Source organism: Ictalurus furcatus, chromosome 9 (genome assembly GCF_023375685.1).
Source record: "Ictalurus furcatus strain D&B chromosome 9, Billie_1.0, whole genome shotgun sequence".
Taxonomy (NCBI): Eukaryota; Metazoa; Chordata; class Actinopteri; order Siluriformes; family Ictaluridae; genus Ictalurus; species Ictalurus furcatus.
The window spans coordinates 76296-99008 of NC_071263.1; the positions used below are offsets into that span (position 1 = coordinate 76296).

Genomic DNA, 22713 nt, shown 5'->3' on the forward strand with positions numbered 1-22713 from the left:
CGTACAATGGAAAGATACAAACAATAATAAAAAAAAAGTGAAAAAAATTAAAAGGGAATAAAATTAAAAGATCAACAGGCCAACTTTACAAAATTACAAGATATTTTAAATATGTTTTTCCAATACAAGAATCCAAAATAAGGATCTTTTTCCTTAAAAAACAAAACAAAAAACAGACAAAGAAGGAGACCATGAAATAGAGGAAAATTCAGAATTCACTATTTACCCTTTAATTCCTGCTCTGCGCACCTCAGGTCCCCCCCCCCCCAAATGTAAACAATGTTTTAAAAATGAAGAAAACAACACACCTTGGAATGATGAAGGCAAAAAGCAAATGGTACATACTCGGCATGTTTGCGGTTTGTTTTGTGTCTCTTCCAAACAGCTGAACTTTTATTCATTAACTTCACTTTGAGGTGGAGAAAAAACATGTACAGATACGTACAGATACACACACACACACACACACACACACACACTCTGTCTGTACATTTGCTGAAAACCAAATACGTGTAAATTTTTTTCAGTGAGAAGGGAACCAGTGGAGTGCAATGAGCATGGTTAAGGGCAGATTTAAAAAATAATAATTTTGTAAACCCCGGAGTGTTTTAGCATGACCTTTACAGCTCTTTACAGTCTACAAAGTTCATATCACACAAGCACCACTAAACATCACTAAATCTTCGTCCCCCACAAAAAAAGAAAGACCTAGAACATTTTTGATCCACTGCACACTTAAAATGAAGTTTACTTTATTGAAAATCTCTACAGCAGCCATTTCACAGCCGCTGACTGCAACTGGATGTGTTATTGCTCATTTCTTTAATCCTTCCATGGACGGGTTTTGACCTTGACTGGAGTCATGTTCATCAAAACGTAATGTCTGGAAGTGTATGATGTTTGTAGTGAGCACAGAGCGATAGAGAGAGATAGAGAGAGCACAGCAGGGTTATTCAACCAAAATGTACGAAAGGTCCAGATAATGAACATGACCGAATGGCGACATTTTATATCGCAATCATTAATAATTAGTTCATGGCTATACATCTGACAATTTCAAGTGTTTAATGTTTTGTTTTGCAGTTTCACCTCACGTCATTAACTTTTTGCCTATTAAAGATTTTGAACTTGACGCAAAGAAAATCAAAGTATGCTTTTCGGTCCTCTTCCTTCTTGATTTTGTTCTAAACAAACTGTATCAGATCAGACTGGAAACGGTCAATAAAATTAAATAAATAAATTGTGAAAATCTGCAAAAACCCTAAAATGTCTCTAGGTTTGTAGCTCCTCTCTTGTCTGATGAGCTGAATCAACTTTACATAAATGCATGTGATTAAATGCAACAAGCTACAACCGGAGCTGCCTTTCAAGGTTCAGGCTTTGAAAACTAGAGCAGCTGAATGACAGTCAGCGGGAAAATAACCCCCAAGCGTCCTAGTTTCACCAAAAAAACTTCCAGTTTCCAGAACAGTCTAATGGAGAAGACTGGAGAGAGGAGTAATGCTGGTCCATGTTTGTTGTGTTTATTAGGGCTTTTTCCCGTTTCAAAATAGACACAAAAGAAGCCAATGCTTTATTTGCCTTTAAAACAAGAAATATTACTTATAGCTCTTGTATTTTTCTTAATTTCAGATGGGGCTAAAGATTTGGATCAGCAATGACTGCGAAACTAGTAGCGTGAAGAAGGGTAAGTTCAAGATTTCTTGATGTACTGCTAATATGGATCACTACATTCTTAAAAAAAAAAAAAAAAAAAAACCAACATGGCGGTTGGGGGGAAATAAGCAGCATTTTTCAGGTGTTGCAATTTAAGAACATTTTAATCATCCCAAAATTTATTTCTGCATATATTCTTCCCATTATCATCAGATCTTTTATATTAAGCAGAAAACCTACTACATAATATTACATCATAACCAGAGAATTGCGTGTAAAATAGTGCTACTGGTACTTCCAGGACGCCTCTGTTCACGCTGTATTTTTTTCATATCTGGATTAATGATGTGTGACTTCTAGACTTTGTGCAGTGAAACTAGTAGAAACAATTGCAACTGTTAATTAGAAATATTCTGTTTCTTATTTTAGCGCAAAAATAAAATGAAAAGCTGCTTCCTTGCCCCCCAATGTTCATTTTGAACATGTAATAAATATACAAATAAAAATGAATGAACGCACAACACTTTCAGCTGTGTATAAAGACACTAGATAATCAGCTACAGCATTAGGATACAGTTTTAATCCAGCTCTTTAAAAATACCTTTTATTACAAACCACAAACACTACAGCACTGAACAATCATGACACCGAGACAGATTTATACCATTAGCGCAGTGCACTTATGATGTTCCCTACATACTATTTTAAAGCCACCTTCAGCATTATACAGCTCCTGTTTTTAAAACACTACTTTGGCCGACACACTTCATCCTGGCTGGCTCCAAACCTACAGTGACCAGAATGAACATGACATCCTGACAAGCCCCTGCATGCAGCCTAAGTGTTCTCTCTTTCTAAGCGGTGCCTCCTCCCCCAAAAATATTTATCACAGCTCAAATGACAGTGCAGTCAACCTGTGGAAATTGCTTCAGCTACACTGTTGTGGGTTTACCTGTTCATCAACTGCACCGTCATTTTAGCAGCCAATAAAACAATCTCGAGGACACTGTTGTGGATTTACAGTTGTTTCTGTTTGGGGAGGGGGATTGGTGGGGCGGGGGGGTGCTAGTGTCTCGCAGCAACCAGAAAACCCCAACACAGCAATTGGAGTCAGTTGAGGCCATCAGCATTGTGGAATTTCAGAAAACGTGTCAAAACGTGTTTGGTATAAGCTTTTTTTTTGGGTGGGGGGGGGGGGGGTTGTAATCACATCTGAGTCAAACATAATGCACGATATCTTAAAAGCTGGAGATCTCTCCTGCCACAAACACAGCACTCTCAAACACACACACACACACACACACACACACACACACACACACACACACTCTTCTTGTCTTACAAACTTTTGTGGTTGATGCGATCTATGCAAGACATCTTTAAACAAAAAAAAAAAAAAGGATTATTTCTGCATATTTTTAACAATGTGCGGGAATTGGAAATGTAACTTTCTTGACTAATTATTTTAAGTGCAATAAGCGCTCAAATGTCTAGACGAAGACCATCTACGTGACAGCAGAAGCGGACGGTGCTGGAATGGGAAACACTGGCCATGACGGCACAAGATATGATACTTAATGATAATGACTTGAACTGGGTTCCTCTTAAAGAGATACGACAAAGAAAACTGGTATACACACAGCAAGGCAGGATGGTATCGACATTTTGAGCAGAATCTGTTAGACAGACAGACAGACAGACAGACAGACAGAGAAAGACAGATCCCATGAATCCAGTGAAATCTGGATCGACTTTTCAGGGACTACAGGACAGTGGACCCACAACTGCAATCATTTTTTGCGTTCGGTTATAAGACGCATGTTCATAACAGCATTTCGGTATGTTAAACAAAAATAATAATAATAATAATAATAATAATAATAATAATCTGAAGCTGAAGAAGACAACGACGAACCTGATCAGTGCTCATTTTCAGAGTACATGCTCTGTCCAATCACAGTAGCTGCTGTAATATCGAACACCCTTCTTATCCAATCAGAGCTCAGGGCTTGTGACATCACTGCAACCCGTGTCAGCAGGTAGCGCGTGAACATGCAGATGGATTGCGATGCTGCTTTTTTTCCCGTTTGCAGTGCTGAAGTGCTGTCCCATTCCTGCAGCAATGCACCATGGGAGGGAGCAAAGTGGTTCAGTTGGTTTCAACCTTTGTGTACTGGGAATAAAACCACCATTCCACTTTCTCTTTATGCCTTGTTCCTGTCTGTGCAAAGCGTGCAAGTGTGTGTGTGTATACAAGTTCCACTCTGAGCAACCAAACCACCCAGGTATCCAGTTTCTTACACATAAATTTATCTACAAGACTGATTGGACCGTGATCCCGCTCCATAACCCTGCGCTGTTTGAGAAGCAGCTTGTCTACGAGAAAAATAGAAGAAGAAAAAAAAAAGTCATGCGTTTAGTGCTGGCTGCCATTTTCTGATGGGCAATTTCATAACCAGTGACAGCATGAGGACAAACAGAAGTGAGCAAAAAATGAAGAAAGATGTTTTTTAAAAAAGGGACACTATGGCACTGTGAAGGTTGATGCAGACAAAAACATGTACGCATGGATATTAGAAGATCCTTTGTGAGCACGAATAGGGATTCTTTCTGTTTTCCTGCTGGATATTTGTGTGTGCAAAGCTGTGCGTTCGCATGATGATCCTGGGTTGTGCAAGAACACGACAAAATTCCTGATCATGAGGGGGCAAGAAAAAAAAAAAAGGAAAAAAAAAAAATCACAAGCATAGATTCTATGAGATACAGGATGCTCCTCTCTGTAACACGTAGTCCCAAAGCTCAGGTGTCCAACATCACTTCCAGAGTAGAGATGATAACAGGGATCCACCCTAAACTATGTAAAATCTCGGCAGCACTTCCCTCTGCTCCTCCGTTTCCACATCCCTCTCTTCAAGCATGCGTCCAGTCCCGGGCACACACGGGAGCAGCTGTGGGAGAGGCCAGGATCAGGTGAGGGGAGGTGTAAGAAGAGCTAGGAGATTTCAAGTGCTGCTTGGAGATGTCTGAGCATTGAGATGCAGCGGAGACTAAACACGAGAGCGATTTCTCACATGGGACCTGTGTGGAACAAGGTGCAAAATTCAGTCACACAAAAGCAATTAAAATCTTAAGCAATTTAAACTACACTAGGGGCCGTATTCAGAGTTGAGCTGCGCTTGCGTGACATATAAATCATAAATGTGTCACTATGTCATCATAGTAATAATATTGCTCCTTTAAAAGTTCACTGCAAGTATAGCAGATGCGTGCTTGGTCAGCTTATCCTTCAAACCATCTGCACATTTTCTTTACAGGACATGCATTCTGATTCCATGACCTTGATTTACTAACCCTGTGGCTTCATTACATTGTAACTGTTTTTGTGCAATATACAAAATAAATAAAATGCAAAATAATAGGACGTGCTGGATCAAGTGCTATTTTATAAGCTGCCGAATAATGTGGACTATAGGGAAAAACTTGGCACAATTAATGTGATCATTACAATACGTTAGTCTCCTATTAGATTTTAATTTAAGTGCTTGTCATCTTATTAATATATCACCAGATTAGCGTTTTAAAATTTCCATTTAAATTGCCCCTTGCTTTTGCGCTACATCATACTACATTTGCTTCTTCAGTCTCTATTTTCTATACCTGATTTTACTTTAGTTCAATGGCAAGTGCTAAAGGCGTGTTCTAGGTGCTATTGAAAAACCCCGTCTTGGTCAACCTACATACAGGTAATTTGCTTTATCTGAACAGGAAGACAAGAAAAGCCACTTTAGCAGCTACATGAACAAAGTATGAAATTTCCCTGTGTAAAAATAGTCACGAATACACACCTGTGGAAGAGCAATGGAGCACAGGGTCAGTTGTCATGACGGCTGCTCCAGGGGCGACTCCCGTCTCCGACGCCAGCCTTGCCCGTCCACGCTCCTCGACCTCGGAGCCGCTCAGACGAATTCACGTCACCTGCTGACTGTCCCCTCCATGAAGTTACTGATGGCTCACTCTCGTCAACAGCCTGAACAACCAGCCAACAGCAGATATGTTAAATTCAGAACCATTAAACCCAAACATAATGAATGTGTGCAATTCTGTTCAACACTAAAATGAATCAGTTAGAAATACTGACATGGGACGAACAAGAATTGGTAGGTTAAATGGTATCATCATCTGGACTTAAGCCCAAAACAAGTCCATACTTGACCATGTTCCTAAAACCCAATGAGAAGCATGGATTGAGTACTTTAAAGATGCTTTCACACCTATTAGTCCATTTACTTCTGGTTTGTTCAAACTGCACGTAATTAAACAACCCACTGGAAAATGCTTTAAACTGAATAACTATATAAATAATAAGCTGGGGTTAGGGTTAGCTCAAGATCCACAGCCAACCCAATGATTTACCCTCGAACCAGTGTGTGCCAGGCTCTCTAGTGGCTCTTGGTCTGGTGCAGATCTACAATTATCACACATAATAGGCCCTGAGACCAATGCGATGGGAAAATGGGAGGGGGAGATGGGGAACAGGAAACCAGTTATGATGCAGTGGCTGCCAAATGGGCTGGCGCAACCAGGCAACTTCCTGTCCGACACAGGAAGGTCTGGGAGCAGGAAATGACTGAAGCTGGCTCTGAAAGACGACGTGCTGTTTGGGTACAATCCATTTGGCGTCCCTCTGAACTGAGTGTTAACTCTGTTACAGACTATCGCATATCTAACCGTCCGAATCTCATCACCAGAATAAGGCTTCTCTATTATCGGTATCTGCATTTATTTATTCATATCGTTTCATATTCGGATTTAAACTGGAAGTAGATGTGCTCTAGACCAGAAGGGGTTTTTTTTTGTTTGTTTGTGGACAACTAGGCCCAGGAGAAAAGGGAAAAAAATAAATAAATCAGGGCTGCTGGGGGGGAAAGGAAAAAAACAGTTTTTTTTTTTTTTTTAAAATCACAAATAACAGTTTGCAAAACAAAGCAGATACATGTGGAACTTTCTGGCAATCTTTCTACATTTTTTATCTAATGGGAATGATTAAGTTTTTCCCAAATCAGGGAAGTGTTGCTTATAGTTGACAACAATAGCCGTTGAATAATATTTTATCAGAGTTACTTTAGTTTTGGGTTTGATCATAAATTGGTTATTTTATTTTGGAGACCCCAGCAGAGAGACACTGTCCTGTGCATAGCGCAAGATTTGCATGGGCTATATGGAGTGATGGTTCAGAAACGTGTGCACACCACTGTGAAATTAATTTCCAAGCAAACCAAAGGACAAGGATATCTCTCTCCCTCTCACACACACACAATACCCAATCTTTTTAGCTAGTTTCAAGTCATTTTGTGCGGTTTTTGATAAGTAGTTATGGTGGGGGTTTTGCCGAGACCTGGCATCAGGGAAGGAAGCATTTGGTTCCTGATTTTGAAGCAATAAAAGAATTCTCTGATTATTCACAGCGTACTGTGTTCATGTGCATGCTGTTACTCATACTGTTATCACTCAAGCAATTAAAATTAAATGAATCATACAAAGTAATGTAATAAAAGTAATGTAATAGAATACAAAGAAAAGATGAAGTGAAAATAAAATAAATACAAGTACAGAATTTATATTACAAAGAAAGGTAAAATGATTTCAAGAATTTTAGAATAATGAAAAATAAAAAATGAAACTATAAATACCCAATATGTCCAAATATGAATTAAAATAAGCCAAACCTTACATTAAACAATGTGTTTTGGTTAAAATGTAAAAACTTGTCGAACAATGTACATCACAAGCCATATGGTCCAGAGTCAATAATTAGGAGTTGTTAGTTCACCACATCATGTTAAATAATGTTAATTAAAATCTTCATTCAAATATTGCTCGTCAACATGTCACAGTGTCATTTACTGCTGAATGGCAACTGAACTTACACAACGGGAAAATGGTCACAACTACAGCATCCTCCACTAATATTGGCACCCTTGTTAAATATGAGCAAAGAAGGCTGTGAAAAATTGTCTTTATTGTTTAACCTTTTGATATTTTGTTAAACAAAATTCACAAAATTACTCTGAATATCAAACAATTGCAAACAACAAGTTTATTAAAAAACAACCCTTTGTTAAATATAGGTGTGCAACAATTATTGGCACCCTTTTATTCAATACTTTGTGCTACCTCCCTTTGCCAAGATATAATGCCTGATGAGGTTGGAGAATACATGGATCTCCATACTGAATCTCTCCAGATCCTTTGAATTTTGAGGTCCACGCTGGTGGACTCTCCTCTTCAGTTCACCCCACAGGTTTTCTATGGGGTTCAGGTCAGGGGACTGGGATGGTCAGGGCAGGACCTTGATTTTGTGGTCAGTAAACCGTTTCTGTGTTGATGTTGATGATGTTTTGGATCATTGTCCTGCTGGAAGATCCAACCACGGCCCATTTGAAGCTTTCTGGCAGAGGCAGTCAGGTTTTCATTTAATCTCTGTTGATATTCGATAGAGTCCATGATGCCATGTATCCTAACAAAATGTCCAGGTCCTCTGGCAGAAAAACAGCCCCAAAACATTAAAGATCCACCTCCATATTTAACCGTGGGCATGAGGGACTTTTCCATACGGCTACCTCTCTGTGTGCTCCAAAACCACCTCTGGTGTTTATTACCGAAAAGCTCTATTCTGGTTTCATCTGACCATAGAACCCGATCCCATTTGAAGTTCCAGTAGTGTCTGCACACTGAAGACGCTCGAGTTTGTTTTTGGATGAGAGTAGAGGCTTTTTTCTTCAAACCCTTCCAAACAACTTGTGGTGATGTAGGTGACTTCAGATTGTAGTTTTGGAGACTTTCTGACCCCAAGACACAACTAACATCTGCAGTTCTCCAGCTGTGATCCTTGGAGATGTTTTATCCACTCGAACCGTCCTCTTCACAGTGCGTTGAGACGATATAGACACACGTCCAATTCCAGGTCCATTCATAACATTTCCAGTTGACTGGAACTTCTTCATTATTGCCCTGATGGTGGAAATGGACATTTTCAATGCTTGTGCTATTTTCTTATAGACACGCCCCATTGTGTGAAGCTCAAGAACCTTTTGCTGAACATCACAGCTATATTCCTCGCTCTTACCCGTTGTTATGAATGGCTAAGGGAATTATGTGTTACCTCATATTTATACCCCTGTGAAACAGGAAGTCATGGTTGAACAATTTCCTGTTCCTGGTCACCCAGGTGTACGAAAGAAAATGTAAAAATATCAATGGGAATATACTTCAAATATATTTTTCCTCATATGAATTCATAGGGGTGCCAATAATTGTTGCATACCTATATTTAACAAAATTTTTTTTTGATAAACCTGTGTTGTTTTGCAATTGTTTGATATCCATGACAGCAGTTAACAAGGGATCAAAAGGTTAAAATAAAGACAAATTTTCACACCCTTCTTTGCTCATATTTACCAAGGGTGCCAATATTAGTGGAGGACGCTGTATATGTGATTGTTGCCAGATTGCTGCTATACAAGAATACCCTGTCAAGTTTTATTTAACAGCCATGAGGTAAATATTACACTACAGTTTTAAAAACGCACTAATGTTTCATATTCATTTCCTAACTGGTAGCAAACGAACGCCACGTTCACCCTTACAACGTAAACTAATATTAAAAGCCAACCACAATGACAGAAACAACAGCCTGTACTCAAATTATTATTATTATTATTTTTTTTTTTAAAGTTACATAGCAGATACTTATTTGAGAGAATGCCTATTTGAACAAAAATACGTCATGTCCTCAAATAAACACAAACCAATGGCATAATGAGCTGGGTGTACATTTGTTTTCGACTGCCACACCATGCATACCACAATCCATCACTACCGCTACTTCCTTTGTCATTATGGCTTTTAAAACAGATGCCATTGGCATTCTCCAAGTCTAGTCTTTGTTCCAAAAGGAGCGGAAATTACTTTTCCAGACAACCCAATCTCTTACATACGGGGAAACGGTACTGAAAGTAAATCAGATTCCTGAGTGCTGAAACTGATTTGAGCTCAGCAGGAAGAAAACCATGTACTCAAATACAGCACCCGTATTGGTGTAATAGTGGTGACTGACACACACAGCAGCCATACACAGCCTGCTTGGTTTCTCCTGCTTCTTGATCTGGAGGCTTCTGAATAATCTCACATGTATACGATAGAGACTACCCAAGTTTCACGCTTTCTTCAATACATAATTTCAGCTGTATGGATGCTGTATGATGATAGCAGTTGCTCTTGCAGGTTTCAACAAGTTAAATTTATAGACCTTTTTAAGACTATTATGAATGCAATTTAAGACCCATTTCACGACCTAGATCCAAACAATGAGCAGAGGGCTTCAAATTTGTTATTTTCAAACAGGCTTCAAACAAGCACTAAATGCACTGTTCTCGAGCCAGATCTCGTTGAACTCGCATTTACCCATCTTAGATCAAATGTAATGTTAACAGAAACAATTTGAAATGATTATTATTGGATTACTTCATAATCCAACAATTTTTAAGACCTGTCAAAATCATATGCAAGACATTTCAAAGCCTAAAATTTGGATTATTGGATTTTAGACTTTTTAAGGACATGCAGAAACCCTGTCTTGGGTAGAAATTTAAAGATTGCTCATCCCAGGACTCTAATTCAATATCCTCATATTGAACATCTTTTCAACACATTTAGTATTGTCTTAACTTTTATAGAACTGTATACTGTATTGATTTATCTCACTATCCAGTGTAGGATATAAATGTATCAACACTGGTATCAGTTAATAATAATAATAATAATGATAATAATAATAATATTATTAAGATCTGATACCACAATACCATACGTTGTCATGCTACTATATACATGACATAAAAGAACAACAATGCCAATCAAAGCAAACTATAAACATTATTAAGCTTCTAATTGCTAAATACTGAGTAGGTTACTCATTTCAGTAGCAGTTTAAAAGAGTACTCTGTCTGGAAAAAATAGTATCGATGCATCCCTCAATACAGTGTCTCCCAGAAGATGAGTCCGTTTCCTCTCAATGTTTCTTCTGCGTGTCATCTCGGGGAGTTTTATTTTGATGCGGTCACCCTCTGGTTTGCTCATTAGGAACCTAATACAAATCCAATTCCAGATTTCTGTAAAGTTGCTTTGTAAAAATGTATATTGTCTAAAGTGCTTTAGAAATAAAACCGAACTGAATAAAATTTCATACACTGCTGCACGTCACATAATACAGTCAGTTGCATCTCAATCCATCCATCCTTACATCCATTTTCTGTACTGCGTTGAGCCTGGAGCCCATCCCAGGGGACGCGGGGCACAAGGCGGACACCCTGGACGAAGTGCCAACCCATCGTAGGGTACATTCACACACGTCGGACAATTTGGAAACGCCAATCAGCCTACATGTTCTTGTACTGGGGGAGGAAATCCCTGAAGCATGGAGAGAAGATACAAAGTCCATGCACTCAGGGCGGAGACGAGACTCGAACCCCTAACCCCGGAAGTGCGAAGCAAACGTGCTAACCACTAAGCCACTGTGGCCCCCGGATTTCGATAATGAGAGGCTTAAACATCACCTTAGCTCTTAGTACAGTTTAACATTCAACTTTTTACAAGTGAAAGCTTGCCATACAAAGAAGGAAAAAAAAAAAAAAAAACCCTCAAATTTTTTATGCTTGATGAAGAACACAAATGTCTGGCTCCATTTAGTTTAAACTGAACACTGTTGGTCTACAATTACCCCGTATCTGAAGAAGCATAGCACTTTGGCAGGCTGTATTTTCTCCTTAAGCTTCGACAGGAGCACAAAGCTGGATCTGTAGTTCCTCTTGGGATTTTTTTCTAAAATTTTTCACTCCCCCTGAAATTTTTTAAAACTGTCTTTTTTTTCCTGTTTTGCGTGCGCTCGTCACAGTGCCAGAACATTCCAAATTTGGCAGCACTATTTCTGCCTTCTGCAAGTACCAAATATGAAACTTGTTTCAAAGTAGGGGAAAACAGAGATATTCTAAATGCTTATATGACACTATTTTTTTTATTATTTATTATAATAAATGTATAATGCTCACTAAGTAGTAAACCTAAATAGCAAAAACACAATGGCATACTGACGACCAATTCTAGTACAGTAGTATCAAGTAAGGAGCCGAATGAAACATTTCTATAAGCTTTATTTGCAATTATAATCTACACATATACACTGGAGCATTAAATGGCCAATAGGTGAGATCTTATTGGAATTCTTCAGATTCTTTAGTGTGGCCCCAACCCTTCCTCAAACACATTTTCCCCGTTATATTAAAAATGGTAAAGTATTAAGACCTACAGAAATGCACAACTAAAGTTGTGTATGGTTTTGCACAGGTGACATTAGAGCAGGACCATATAACAAAAACAAACTCATGTAAACAACCAAGCACAGCTATCATCAGCTACTTAATATTTGGGTGTTTATTTTGGCGGATTCGATGCATGCGTTGTTTGTTCACTGTCCCACGGTCTCATTCTACAGAGTAGGACTAGAGAAGTCACTGGAGAGGAGCTGGGCAGGTAATCAAACATGAAGCAAGTCAGAAACGTTAACAAGTCCAGTGCAACTTGATTAAAACTATAATGCATACAAATCAAAATACAGATTAAGCCTCTTATTGTATATTCTACATACACTGGTTTAATAAATATAAACGTACAAATATCTGTACTGACCATCAGATTATTACATAAACATGCATTACCACTGTGATCACAACCATCCTGCCCACAAATCAATGTGGTTGTAGCCTATAAGACTCTTCACATTCACAAGACAATGTCTGAATTCTACCTGATGCTTCTACAGATACAGGCTGAACCTCAGCCTCTGTAGCTCAGTAAACCCAGAGCTGATATTCAGTGAGGTCCACATTCAGTAAAGTTTATTTTTCTGTGTTTAATATTTCAGTTCATTATTTGCTTATACAGCATCTATCAAACACATATGTGCATGTGCATCTGACAAAAGGGAAAGTTTCATTGCCGTAGAAGAATGATTAAAATACTTTTCTACCTCTTTCAGCAAATAACCAAATATCCATTCAACTCTTATGGATATCCAATTATTAAAATTAAGCAGAAGGCACATCTGTACTGGGCGATATATTTTAATTTTGATTTTTAGCATATGACACAATTAAAGCCATTTGTCAGAGCCAGATGGAGCAAGTCTTTGAGGAAAGACTATAAACACCATCTCTAGGGTAGATAAATCCATTTATACACCACAAAAACATGGTTTAATTAGATGCAAATCTCCAAAAACTTTTTCCAGTAAATGTCTGAGTCCAAGCACTCTAAGCCTTAGTTTTAGAAAAAAGCAAAAGGTATACTTACAGGAGGTTCTTTTCGCATCCTTGGTTGCAGTTGCTGGGCACAGACAGGCTCGTGAGAGATGATCCTTTGAAGACTGCTATCAATTGGGGACATGCTCTTGTTCCTGCGTGAGGACTCCAGAGATTCTCTACCAATATTTCCACTACTGATCCTCCGCATGTACCTCTCTGCTGGGCTTGGCTTTCCAGTTCGTGTGGTGACATTGGGAGATGTTAAATTCTCCTCCGTGTCCAGGACAGTGGTAGCTCTGTATGCTCTCCATGTTGTGGCGGGTTCCATTTCATCCTCCAAACCATCATGCCTTGGTCCCTGACCAAGTTGGTCCACAGACACTGCCCCTCGATTCCTCCATGCACTTCTAACAGTCACATTCCTCATCTCTGGCACATTATCATCCTGGGATGAGCTGTGGTCATTGTTGTGGCTTCGCCGGCTGGTGACCGTAGTAGTCGTAATACTTCCACTGCTCTCAAAGCCAGACTCGCTGTTGTTCAGCTCAGAGCCTATTTCCGGGGACTGAAAGTTCAAACTGCTTCGGGACATAATGGTCGTTTCTATACGAGCTGTCTCTAGGACATTGGGAAGATCAGAGTTGTCATTATCACCATCACCAGGCCTTAGCGTGATCTCGCTTTTGGGAATGGATATTTCATAGGGAATGGTGATGCTGCCTCTGAGCTCAGTGTTTGGCCCAATGACAATGTTGCTGGTGGAAGTGTGTCGCTCCTTGGATGGAGGTTCACTTGAAACACTGCTGCTTCGACTGCTGGTTCTAGAAGAGCTGGGGTCATTGGGATAGAAAGTAATGCTGCTGGTCATCTTGTTAGGCTTGGTGGCTATTTTCGGTTTTTCATTGGTATGTGTTGATTCTATGCTCCCTCCTGACATAATTTCCTTCCTGTCATACTCTATGATGGCTGGCTTGATGAGTACCTTAGAGCATAGAGCCTCACGTGGGCTGCACACACGTTGGATTTCAATTCCTGTGGATGTTTGAAAAGGTTCCTGAGAGCCACCTTCCATCATTAGGGCCTTGTGCTGTTCCTCATCATAAGAGCTCCTTGTTGAAGATCCACCCGAGTGAGAATCATGCAATCGTGCATACCTTGGATACTTAGAATCTGTTGTTCTGCCACTTAAAACAGATATTACAGGAGCAGTGTCTTGCTCACCCACTGAGCGCTTTGATCCAACGGATTCGGTTTCAGAGGCTGACGAGTGTCCTTCAGATCCATGATCAATTAAACCAGATGACCTTACATGGGATTTGTACGCAGTGTAAGACCCATTTGCCTGGGAAAGACTCAACACTGTAGTTACCTCCTGTGGAGGACCTGAAGACTCTGGTTCAGTTAATCTGTCTTTTTCTGGTGGAGACAAAACTCTACTTGCTTTCTTGCTTTCAGTGTTACCTGGCTTAACCGATACCTTCCCAGGCTTTTGGTCACTGGCAGCAGGAGGGTAACGGCTAAGTACAGAAACTTTTTTATCACTTGATGCAATGGATGTGGCCTGAAAGGCACTTCCAAGTTTCTCCTCAATGCCATCTTTTAGCCCACTGTCAGCAGTATTTGAAGACCCAGTTTTCAACCCAGTTTTCTTAGGCCTATGGGCAGGACTTAGGGTCCTCCTTGCTGGGGATTTCTCTGTTGACTGGCTGAGCTCTTTACTCTTAAGTTTCAGCTGCTGCGGTGAATTGTCTCTTTTTTTATACTTTGGGTTAACTGCCTCAGTGGCAGGCAAAATCTTACCCTTCTTCTCCTGCCTGAAGCCTCCCCGCATGTTTATCTCCTCAGTTTCAGCTTTGCCATTTTCAAGGACATTTGTTGTACTGGAAACAACCAGGTTTCCATTACTACTACTGTTAAAAAGCTGAATCTTCAGCTGCTCGAGTTGGTCACTCAGCACTTGGTTGTGGCGCCTCTCTTGCAGAAACTTGTCTTCTAGCTCAGCATGCTTTGACTCTGTGTTTTTCAGGTCCTCTTCTACCATCTCCAGCTGCTTCAGACGGCACTTTAGATTCTCTACTTCTTGTGTAAGGTCTTTGATCTTGTTGTCCTCCTGCTCTTCTAGGCTGTTTTTCTCATTTTCCGATTTGTTTCTCAAGCCATCATGCGAGAGCTTCTTCTTTCTTGCCAGTTTGCTACCAAGACCTGCCGAGATGTCATCCTCAATAATAAGGTCGTGGGCTTCATTAAAGCTATGGTCTAATGAACCTACCTTGCTCTTCTGGTGTTCAAGCTTTTCAGTTAATTTGAGAATGATTTTCTCATCTTCTCTCTGTTTTTCCAGGAGCTTTTTGCGCTCCAGAACAAACGTCTGCGTGAGGCTTTTTAGTTTCTCCATCTCTGTGGTGAGGGCCTGCTCTGCCCGGTTCAGAGATGCCTCAGAGGAGTCCACTTCCTTTACTCTGGCCTTCAGGGCCTCTAGCTCAGCTGAGAGTTTCTTAGTAAGATTCTTTTCCTCATTAAGGCTCAGGCAAAGCTGTGTGCAGTCTGATTTGCTCTTCCCAAATGCATCCTCTAGCTTCTCCAGTTCGGTCATTCTGAGCTGAAGACGCTCAATCTCTGCTTTAAGCTCCTTAGTTAGATTCTCTTCTTCTTCTAGCTTCTCCTTTATCAATCGGCAAAGGTCTTCTGCTTTTCTCACCTCCTCATCCTTCCCCTCAATTTTAAGAACTCTTTTTCGAAGTGCTTCAACATCAACAAGCAAGGAGGAGTTACTTCCCTCGGCTTGGATGATTTTGTCTTGGAGGTCCAGAAGCTCATCCTCAGCCTTGTGGAGCTTACTTGTAGCCTCCTCAAGCTCATCCAGACGCCGGCCCAGACTTTGAAGCTTGTGCCTGAGATGGCGGCTGGTTGTGTCTTTGAACTCAGTCATACTGATATCCGATACTAAGCTACTGTAAGATTTATATGCTGCCTTTGTGGAAGGGTGCACATTTGTGTAGTCGTGTTTTATTGGTCTTGAACGCCTACAGAGGAAGGATGGGAAATTGTCCTCAAACTCTGGGGAGTTCACACCTTAACCTCACTGCTACTTGATATTCTGGTTAGTCCAACTTCCCTGCTGCTTGATTCTCGCAAGTGTGCTGGGGAAATTATTACCTACAAGACAAAAAAGAAAAATAAATGTAGTTAACACCTGTGGAACACGTGGTTCTTACACAAACCAGGAGATCAGGTGGGCTACAAACACAAATCAAACACAGTCCTCATGAAACAGTCAGTAATAACAGGCACACTCTTTATTTAAGATACTACGTAAATGCCAACTGACATTTATTTTTTATGCTCACATAACCTAGGCTATTTAAGACCATAGAATGCTGTTCGTATAGACTAGGTATGACGCATGAGATCTGCCTAGTGCAACAACACAGTACTCCAGAATACCTGGGGTCACAGGGTCACCCTCTAGTACTGAAAAATGTTCGACGGACCAGGCAATAAGATTCTCAGGAATGAAAAACACTCCACACCAGAAAAACTGCAAAAGAATGTAGCTCAAGGAGGATGAGCAATAGCTATCCTTTTGTTAAATCACATTGTATTTCGTCTCAATCATCACTTTGGTATGAACTTGAGATTTCCATATGTAGTCATATTCACTAGGTTACATTCAGGCATTCACCTGAAGAACAATCATATGCAATACCAGCGAGGTAAAGGACTTCATCCCCATCACTTACACCTTCCTACTATCCCAACAGCAGGATTCATCTGCAGTTGTGCAAAATATTTGGGTCCTTATATAATTGTGCTTGTTGAGGAGTATGTCAGTGCTTTATCCCACACCCTCGCTCTTCACAACATGATAATACATGTGGTGCTAGAGATTCACATTTAAACTCCAGATAAAATCTCATAGGGTGATGATTAGGGTAATGATTCACACGTTCTCCCCATGTCTGCGTGGGTTTCCTTCAAGTTTCCTCCCACTTCCCAAAAACATGACAGTGTGGATTGGCTATGCTAAATTGCTCACAGGTCTGTCTGTCTGTCTGTGTGTGTGTGTGTGTGTGTGTGTGTGTGTGTGTGCGCGCGCGCGCGCGCACGGTGCCCTGTGATGGACTGCAGTCCCATACAGGGTGTATTTCTGGCTTTCACCCAGTGTTCCAAGGATAGATTCTGGATCCGCTGCACCCCTGAGCAGGATAAAGCGGTTATTTAAGGTGAATGAATGAAAATTTGTGAGCGTGAAGTCTCCATGACTGAATGTACTGATAAATACAGAATTTCTAGAAGTCAAAATTATTATTATTAGTAGTAGTAGTAGTAGTAATAATAATGGTAATAGACAGCCTTTAAAGCAATGTTATGTTTAAAAAAATAAATAAATCAATAAATAAAATAATAATAATAATTAGTAGGAATATTAAGTGGTACTTCACATCTACAGCCTATTACGAAGCTAACAAATATCTGTATACTACATTAGAAGTTCCTTAACCAGTGCATCTTATAGATCTGTCCAATTCGTTTAAAAAAAAAATACAATAAAAAATAAAATAAAAGATTGGACATAATTGCAAAATCAAAAGGTCGGCAACATTTCATAGACTTAAATTAAATTCTAAAGAATTTCTAATACGGCTCTACATCAACCCACCATCATAACACAGATCCACCTCAAATATTTGTTTTGAATCACAGGGGACTGAAAGAGAAGGGTAAGTGCACACAGAGGCCCACGGCCGGCCCTGCAATAAAGCAGCATTGATTTCCTGCTTGCAATTTCACCGACATCAGCACATCTCAGTGACACCGGCCTTCTCCCTCACGGCTGCGTCTACAGCAAGCAGAGGGCAAGACTGAGGCTTTCGTGTAGCATCAGTGCAAATCATGAGCAGAATTAGAATATCACTGAACCCATGCGTGGCCACAGAAACACACTGCTATACATAGAACACTGGAAATAATGCTATTTAACACTGCATGGGTATGCTTTTGACTCTAAATCGGACAGCCTGAAATACACAAGCAGTTTGATCTGTTGATATTTTATTTTGGTTAGTGAAACAGAAGATGGCGAGGCTTCCAGGGTCTTTTAGAGGTTACAAACTGACGACGTGTCATGTTCAGTAAATGCAGGGGTGAATGAACAGTGTCGATGTGGAGTTGAGGAATTACTACTCATCATTTCTTTACCACTTTTCTTCTGTCTCACTTTCCAACCATCCCCTCAATCTGTCCTTGTGGCCTTGAAAGACGACGACAGGGCCGAAGCACTACGTGTAAATCTGATCTGTTATTCGTTCATGACAAAGTCACTACACTAATATGATACAGTACTAATCCCGACATGCTTATTGTGCTTAATGGGATTTTTGAGTGCTCAAGTATTTTATATCCATTACCTGATTTGTGCAGGTCAACAAACTTGTGTTTCTTTTGTGTTGAAGCTTCTTTGTTTGTCCCACCCCCCCATGATAATGAATAATATAGGGATTTCAGGTGTGTGCAACCTCATATATACCTCAGGGAAACAGGATATTTTGAGAAGTAACTAGAGAGTTTCTTGGGAGCTGAGAGCAAATGTTATGAATTTTTACTTTTTTTTCCTTCTTTACTTCTACAGAGAATGATTTTGTTAGGACAAAGATAAATAATTTCTCCTGTTGTTAGAGTGTAAATTATTGTCTGTAAGGTTTATTTTATGAAATACATTAATACATTAAGGGGGCCAATAGTTCTGGATGGCACTGTATATGTTTCAGGCGACATATTTCTGCCACTTAAGCTTGTCACAAGTTTAACAAGGAGTTCTAGCAAAAAACAAACAAACAGCATCATCATAGTGGGAATAAACAGGCAAACAAAAGCTATTTACATAGTTTGACATACAAAAACGAATATACAGCATCGTGTATCGTAGAAATGTCCTCAAGTATCGTGATATGGTATTTGTGTCATATCGCCCAGCCCTAGAACTAGACGCCGATGACGGCAATGGGAATTCCTCCGGCACCTAGACAAGAAATCTAATCTTTCTTGGAATAATTTGTTTGCCAGAAATACCTTCAAATATACTTCAAACATGAAGGAAGCTATTGAAGAAAAACAATTTCAGACAGACATCTGACCTTGCTGTGACCTTGATCCTGTTTAGACAAGTCCAAAATCTAAATCAGTTCATCTGCTGGTTACAATGATCATTCCATAATACCCACAAAACATTCAGCCACTTGTTCTAGAGATATCGCGCTAATGAGAATCTCTGACAGACACATGGATGGACAACCCGAAAACATAATGCCCCCCCCCCCCCAAAATGCCTTAACATCTTGAACATTCACAGAAACACACTGCCATCTTCAGATGTCTGTCAGGGTCGTCTGCTGTGGGGTCCTAATCTGTTTTTCTCTGTCTGCACATTATCTATAGTTAGGCTATGCCTATGGGAAAAGCTCCAACACACACACACACACACACACACACACACACACAAAAGACATGAGAGAGGAAGCTGCAGAGCTGTTGGTCTGAAAGCATTACTAAAATTCCAGAGAAAGCAGGTATTGGCCTCACATAGTTAGCCAAGCATGCTAAAGCAGATCTGGCAAAGTGGGCCATACCACCCCCCCCACCCAAACACCCCCCAGACTCTCAAACATTTCCACGCACACACACAAACACTTGCAAGTAGCAGTGTGGTGGGTGCCTAGGAGATCAGCATGCCTGCTTGTATTTAAGCTCTTCATTAGGCAGGAATGAAGGACGAAATGGACAATTTGCACACATGGCTGCTCCTTCACAATGAGCAGTTACATAGCCCAATGTTCTCTCTTTAACACACACACACACACACACACACACACACACACTTCACCAAATACTCAATACACTATCTCCATCATTCTTCCTCTCGTACCTTCCACTAACATAATTACTAGTGTTGTTGTGAGGGTTAGGGTAAGTGAGGTGGAAATACTCAGAGTATTATTTCTATTTATTTATTTTTTGCAAAAGTTACAGTAACAGTGAGTGATGGAGGTCGTAGTGGTCACTGGTGCAGTCACATTTCTGAGTTAAGCTACACTGCTTGTTAGTAGAAAAATACACACACGCACAAAAAAAGGGCTTTCCAGACTCTCAGTTCTGTATACACTCGCATATCCACCCACACACACACACACACACACACACACACACACACACACACACACTCCCTCTAGCCATCATCTCACAACAGGTGTGCTTCCAGTAATAGAAAGTGCGACTGGCGAAAAACCTGTGTTCTAGGAAGCGTTTCTGGTGTTTCCCCATCACATCACTTAGCGCTGTGCTAAACAATCATACGCAAGAACATATTACGTTACACAAAACATCAAACTCCCTGTTCCTTCTTCGGCTCAGTTACTGACGTGTGCAAACAAAGTAACCGAGGCATACGAGCCTGCAAACAAGAAGTCAAGAAAGCATGCACAAATTCAGACCTGTAAAACTTTGTAACTTTACTTAACGAGACAGAAGGATGCAAAGGAGTGCATTTACAGGTACAAATTATTATTATTATTATTTTAATTTAGTCACCACAAGGGGTTGCAGTGGTATGAGATTTTTACGGTACACTAACAGTGGCAGAAAATATCACGGCTTCATGGTAATTATTCATTTGATGAAACACTAAGGGTTGCTGTGATGAACAACATGAAGCCAAGTTACTTTTACCCTGAAGGAGATGGTCTCGGCCTGACTGCAAACGAACTCCGGAACGGTTTGCTTGTGGTGACAAAGCAATCCGACCCGATGGCCCAACGAACCGACCTGTATAGCAATGCATGATGGGAAGTGCGTTACGTAAAAGCGTGCTTGTTTTGCTAACAGCTCGGAACATGAAACGCGGTTTAACTTGGACCAAAGACAAAGTAAAATGCCTCATTGAAATTTGGTCTGAAGAACAGATTACTAACAACTTTCAAAAATGCAGAAAAACACAGAAGTTTACAAGGTGGTCAGTGAGCGTCTCAAGGAGATTTAAAGTGCACCTATTATGGTTTTTCAAATATTCCCTTTCATGTAGTGTGTTATATACGTAGCTGTTTGTGAATGTAAAATGTCTGCAAAGCCTCAAAATCAAAGCGCAGGACAAACCGAGTTATTGACTCCCAAAAGAAGGAACCGATTCTGAACAGCTGAAACGAGTCATTAGTGATTCCAGACTCACTTCCTGTACTAACCTACATAACAAAAAGCCCCGCCTCTTGTTTTCATTGTCTGCTTGCCAATCACGACGGACTGAAACATCTGACCAATCAATGTGCTTTGAAATGTTTCCTTGTGAAAGTGAACAGAGCTGAAAGGAGAAAATGCAGCGTTTTAGCACTTTAAGTCCCCGTTTCAGAACAAAGCACAGATCTACAGGTCTGAAAATGCCCTTAAATGTTCATAAGACCAAGAAACCCTCATTATATTACTGTGAAACAGCAAATCCCCTTGGTGTGTTAAAAACGTAAAAGTTACGAAGAGCTGAGACTGGAGACTCCTTCCAAAAACTGCGAAAAACATTCCCTCACAAAAAGCTTCACCATAACAATAAAAAAAAGAAAAAAAGTTTGTATCCGTTAATGAAGTGTTTGCAATAAAGTCCTGTGTAAGTTGTTACTACAGAAACAGAGACGTAAGAAACATCGCGTTAATACAGACTTTCAGCTGCACTACTACATGGGTTGCCATTATAGAAATTAAAATCAATGGATGTCTCTTTCGTGGAGAATTTATACGTAATGGTCACTAAAATAATATTTCTAAATGTCTTAAAATAAGCTCAAAAGAGGTCATTTTTCTTCTAAAGCATACAATTTTAAATGAACTAACGTACAAGACACCCAGAATATAGAAATGGACTAAACAGACATCATATCAGATCTTACAAAAGAAAGGGAAATGTGAATGCACTGCCTTTGTATTTTCCACAGCGGAACATGATGTGAGAACAAGCTTGGGTACGTGCTGAGTTCTCCAGAACACTTGGACCAATCTAGCAGCCCGTTTCGTTATAAAACTCCACCACAGTGCACCCAAGAGAACTTATTAGGGGAGTGATGCCTTAGACCACTACAGATGGACGCGATTTCAGTTTCGGCATGCAACGATAGGATCATAAAATGATTCTTGGTGCATCATAATTTTATGCATGTAAAATGCTCCACTGTGAGCAAAATCCAAGTTTTTCCACAAATGACCTAGTGGCGTAAATCTTTTGCAATGAAACTTGACCTGGTAATTTACTTTGCCCTTTCTGAATTATGTACGCCACTTGCTTGAGGGCTCTCTGTTTAACTGGTAGACCAGAAGACCATTTTTCCTCCAACTCCAGATTGAAATGTTCGATTTCTCATGGTCGTTCTATTCCCATCATTCTTTACAGTTCATAAAACGCACTTAAACAAAAACAAACAAACAAAAAAAAAACACTCGCTTTCAAAGAGGAAGGTGCCGGTTTCCGTTTGTCCATCTTCAAATCTGCTAGATACCTTTATCTAGTTTCTAACATGCTCATAGCACACTTACCAGCCTACACCTTTACACTCAACTGGTCTAGCCAATATATTTGTCCAAAAATATGTTTTAATACATTGCTTTACTTTTCATTGCTTACTACTCTTCATACTAGACTTCATACAGGGTTTCCCATAGATCCAGCATC

At 40.1% G+C, this 22713-nt stretch overlaps 1 protein-coding gene across 3 annotated transcripts in view; it reads right to left on the minus strand.

Annotated features, from left to right (window-relative positions):
- Positions 1–2844: 2844 nt before the first annotated feature.
- Positions 2845–22713, minus strand: part of luzp1 (leucine zipper protein 1) — a 48329-nt gene continuing 28460 nt past the window's right edge. For all 3 annotated transcript variants that reach the window (XM_053633479.1, XM_053633477.1, XM_053633478.1), the window contains 3 exons: positions 13063–16169; positions 5502–5683; positions 2845–4734 (listed from right to left, as the gene is read on the minus strand). In XM_053633479.1, coding sequence (XP_053489454.1) covers positions 5528–5683; positions 13063–15942 — 3036 coding nt within the window. In that variant the 5' untranslated portion in view covers positions 15943–16169 and the 3' untranslated portion in view covers positions 2845–4734; positions 5502–5527. The remainder of the gene's footprint in view (positions 4735–5501; positions 5684–13062; positions 16170–22713) is intronic.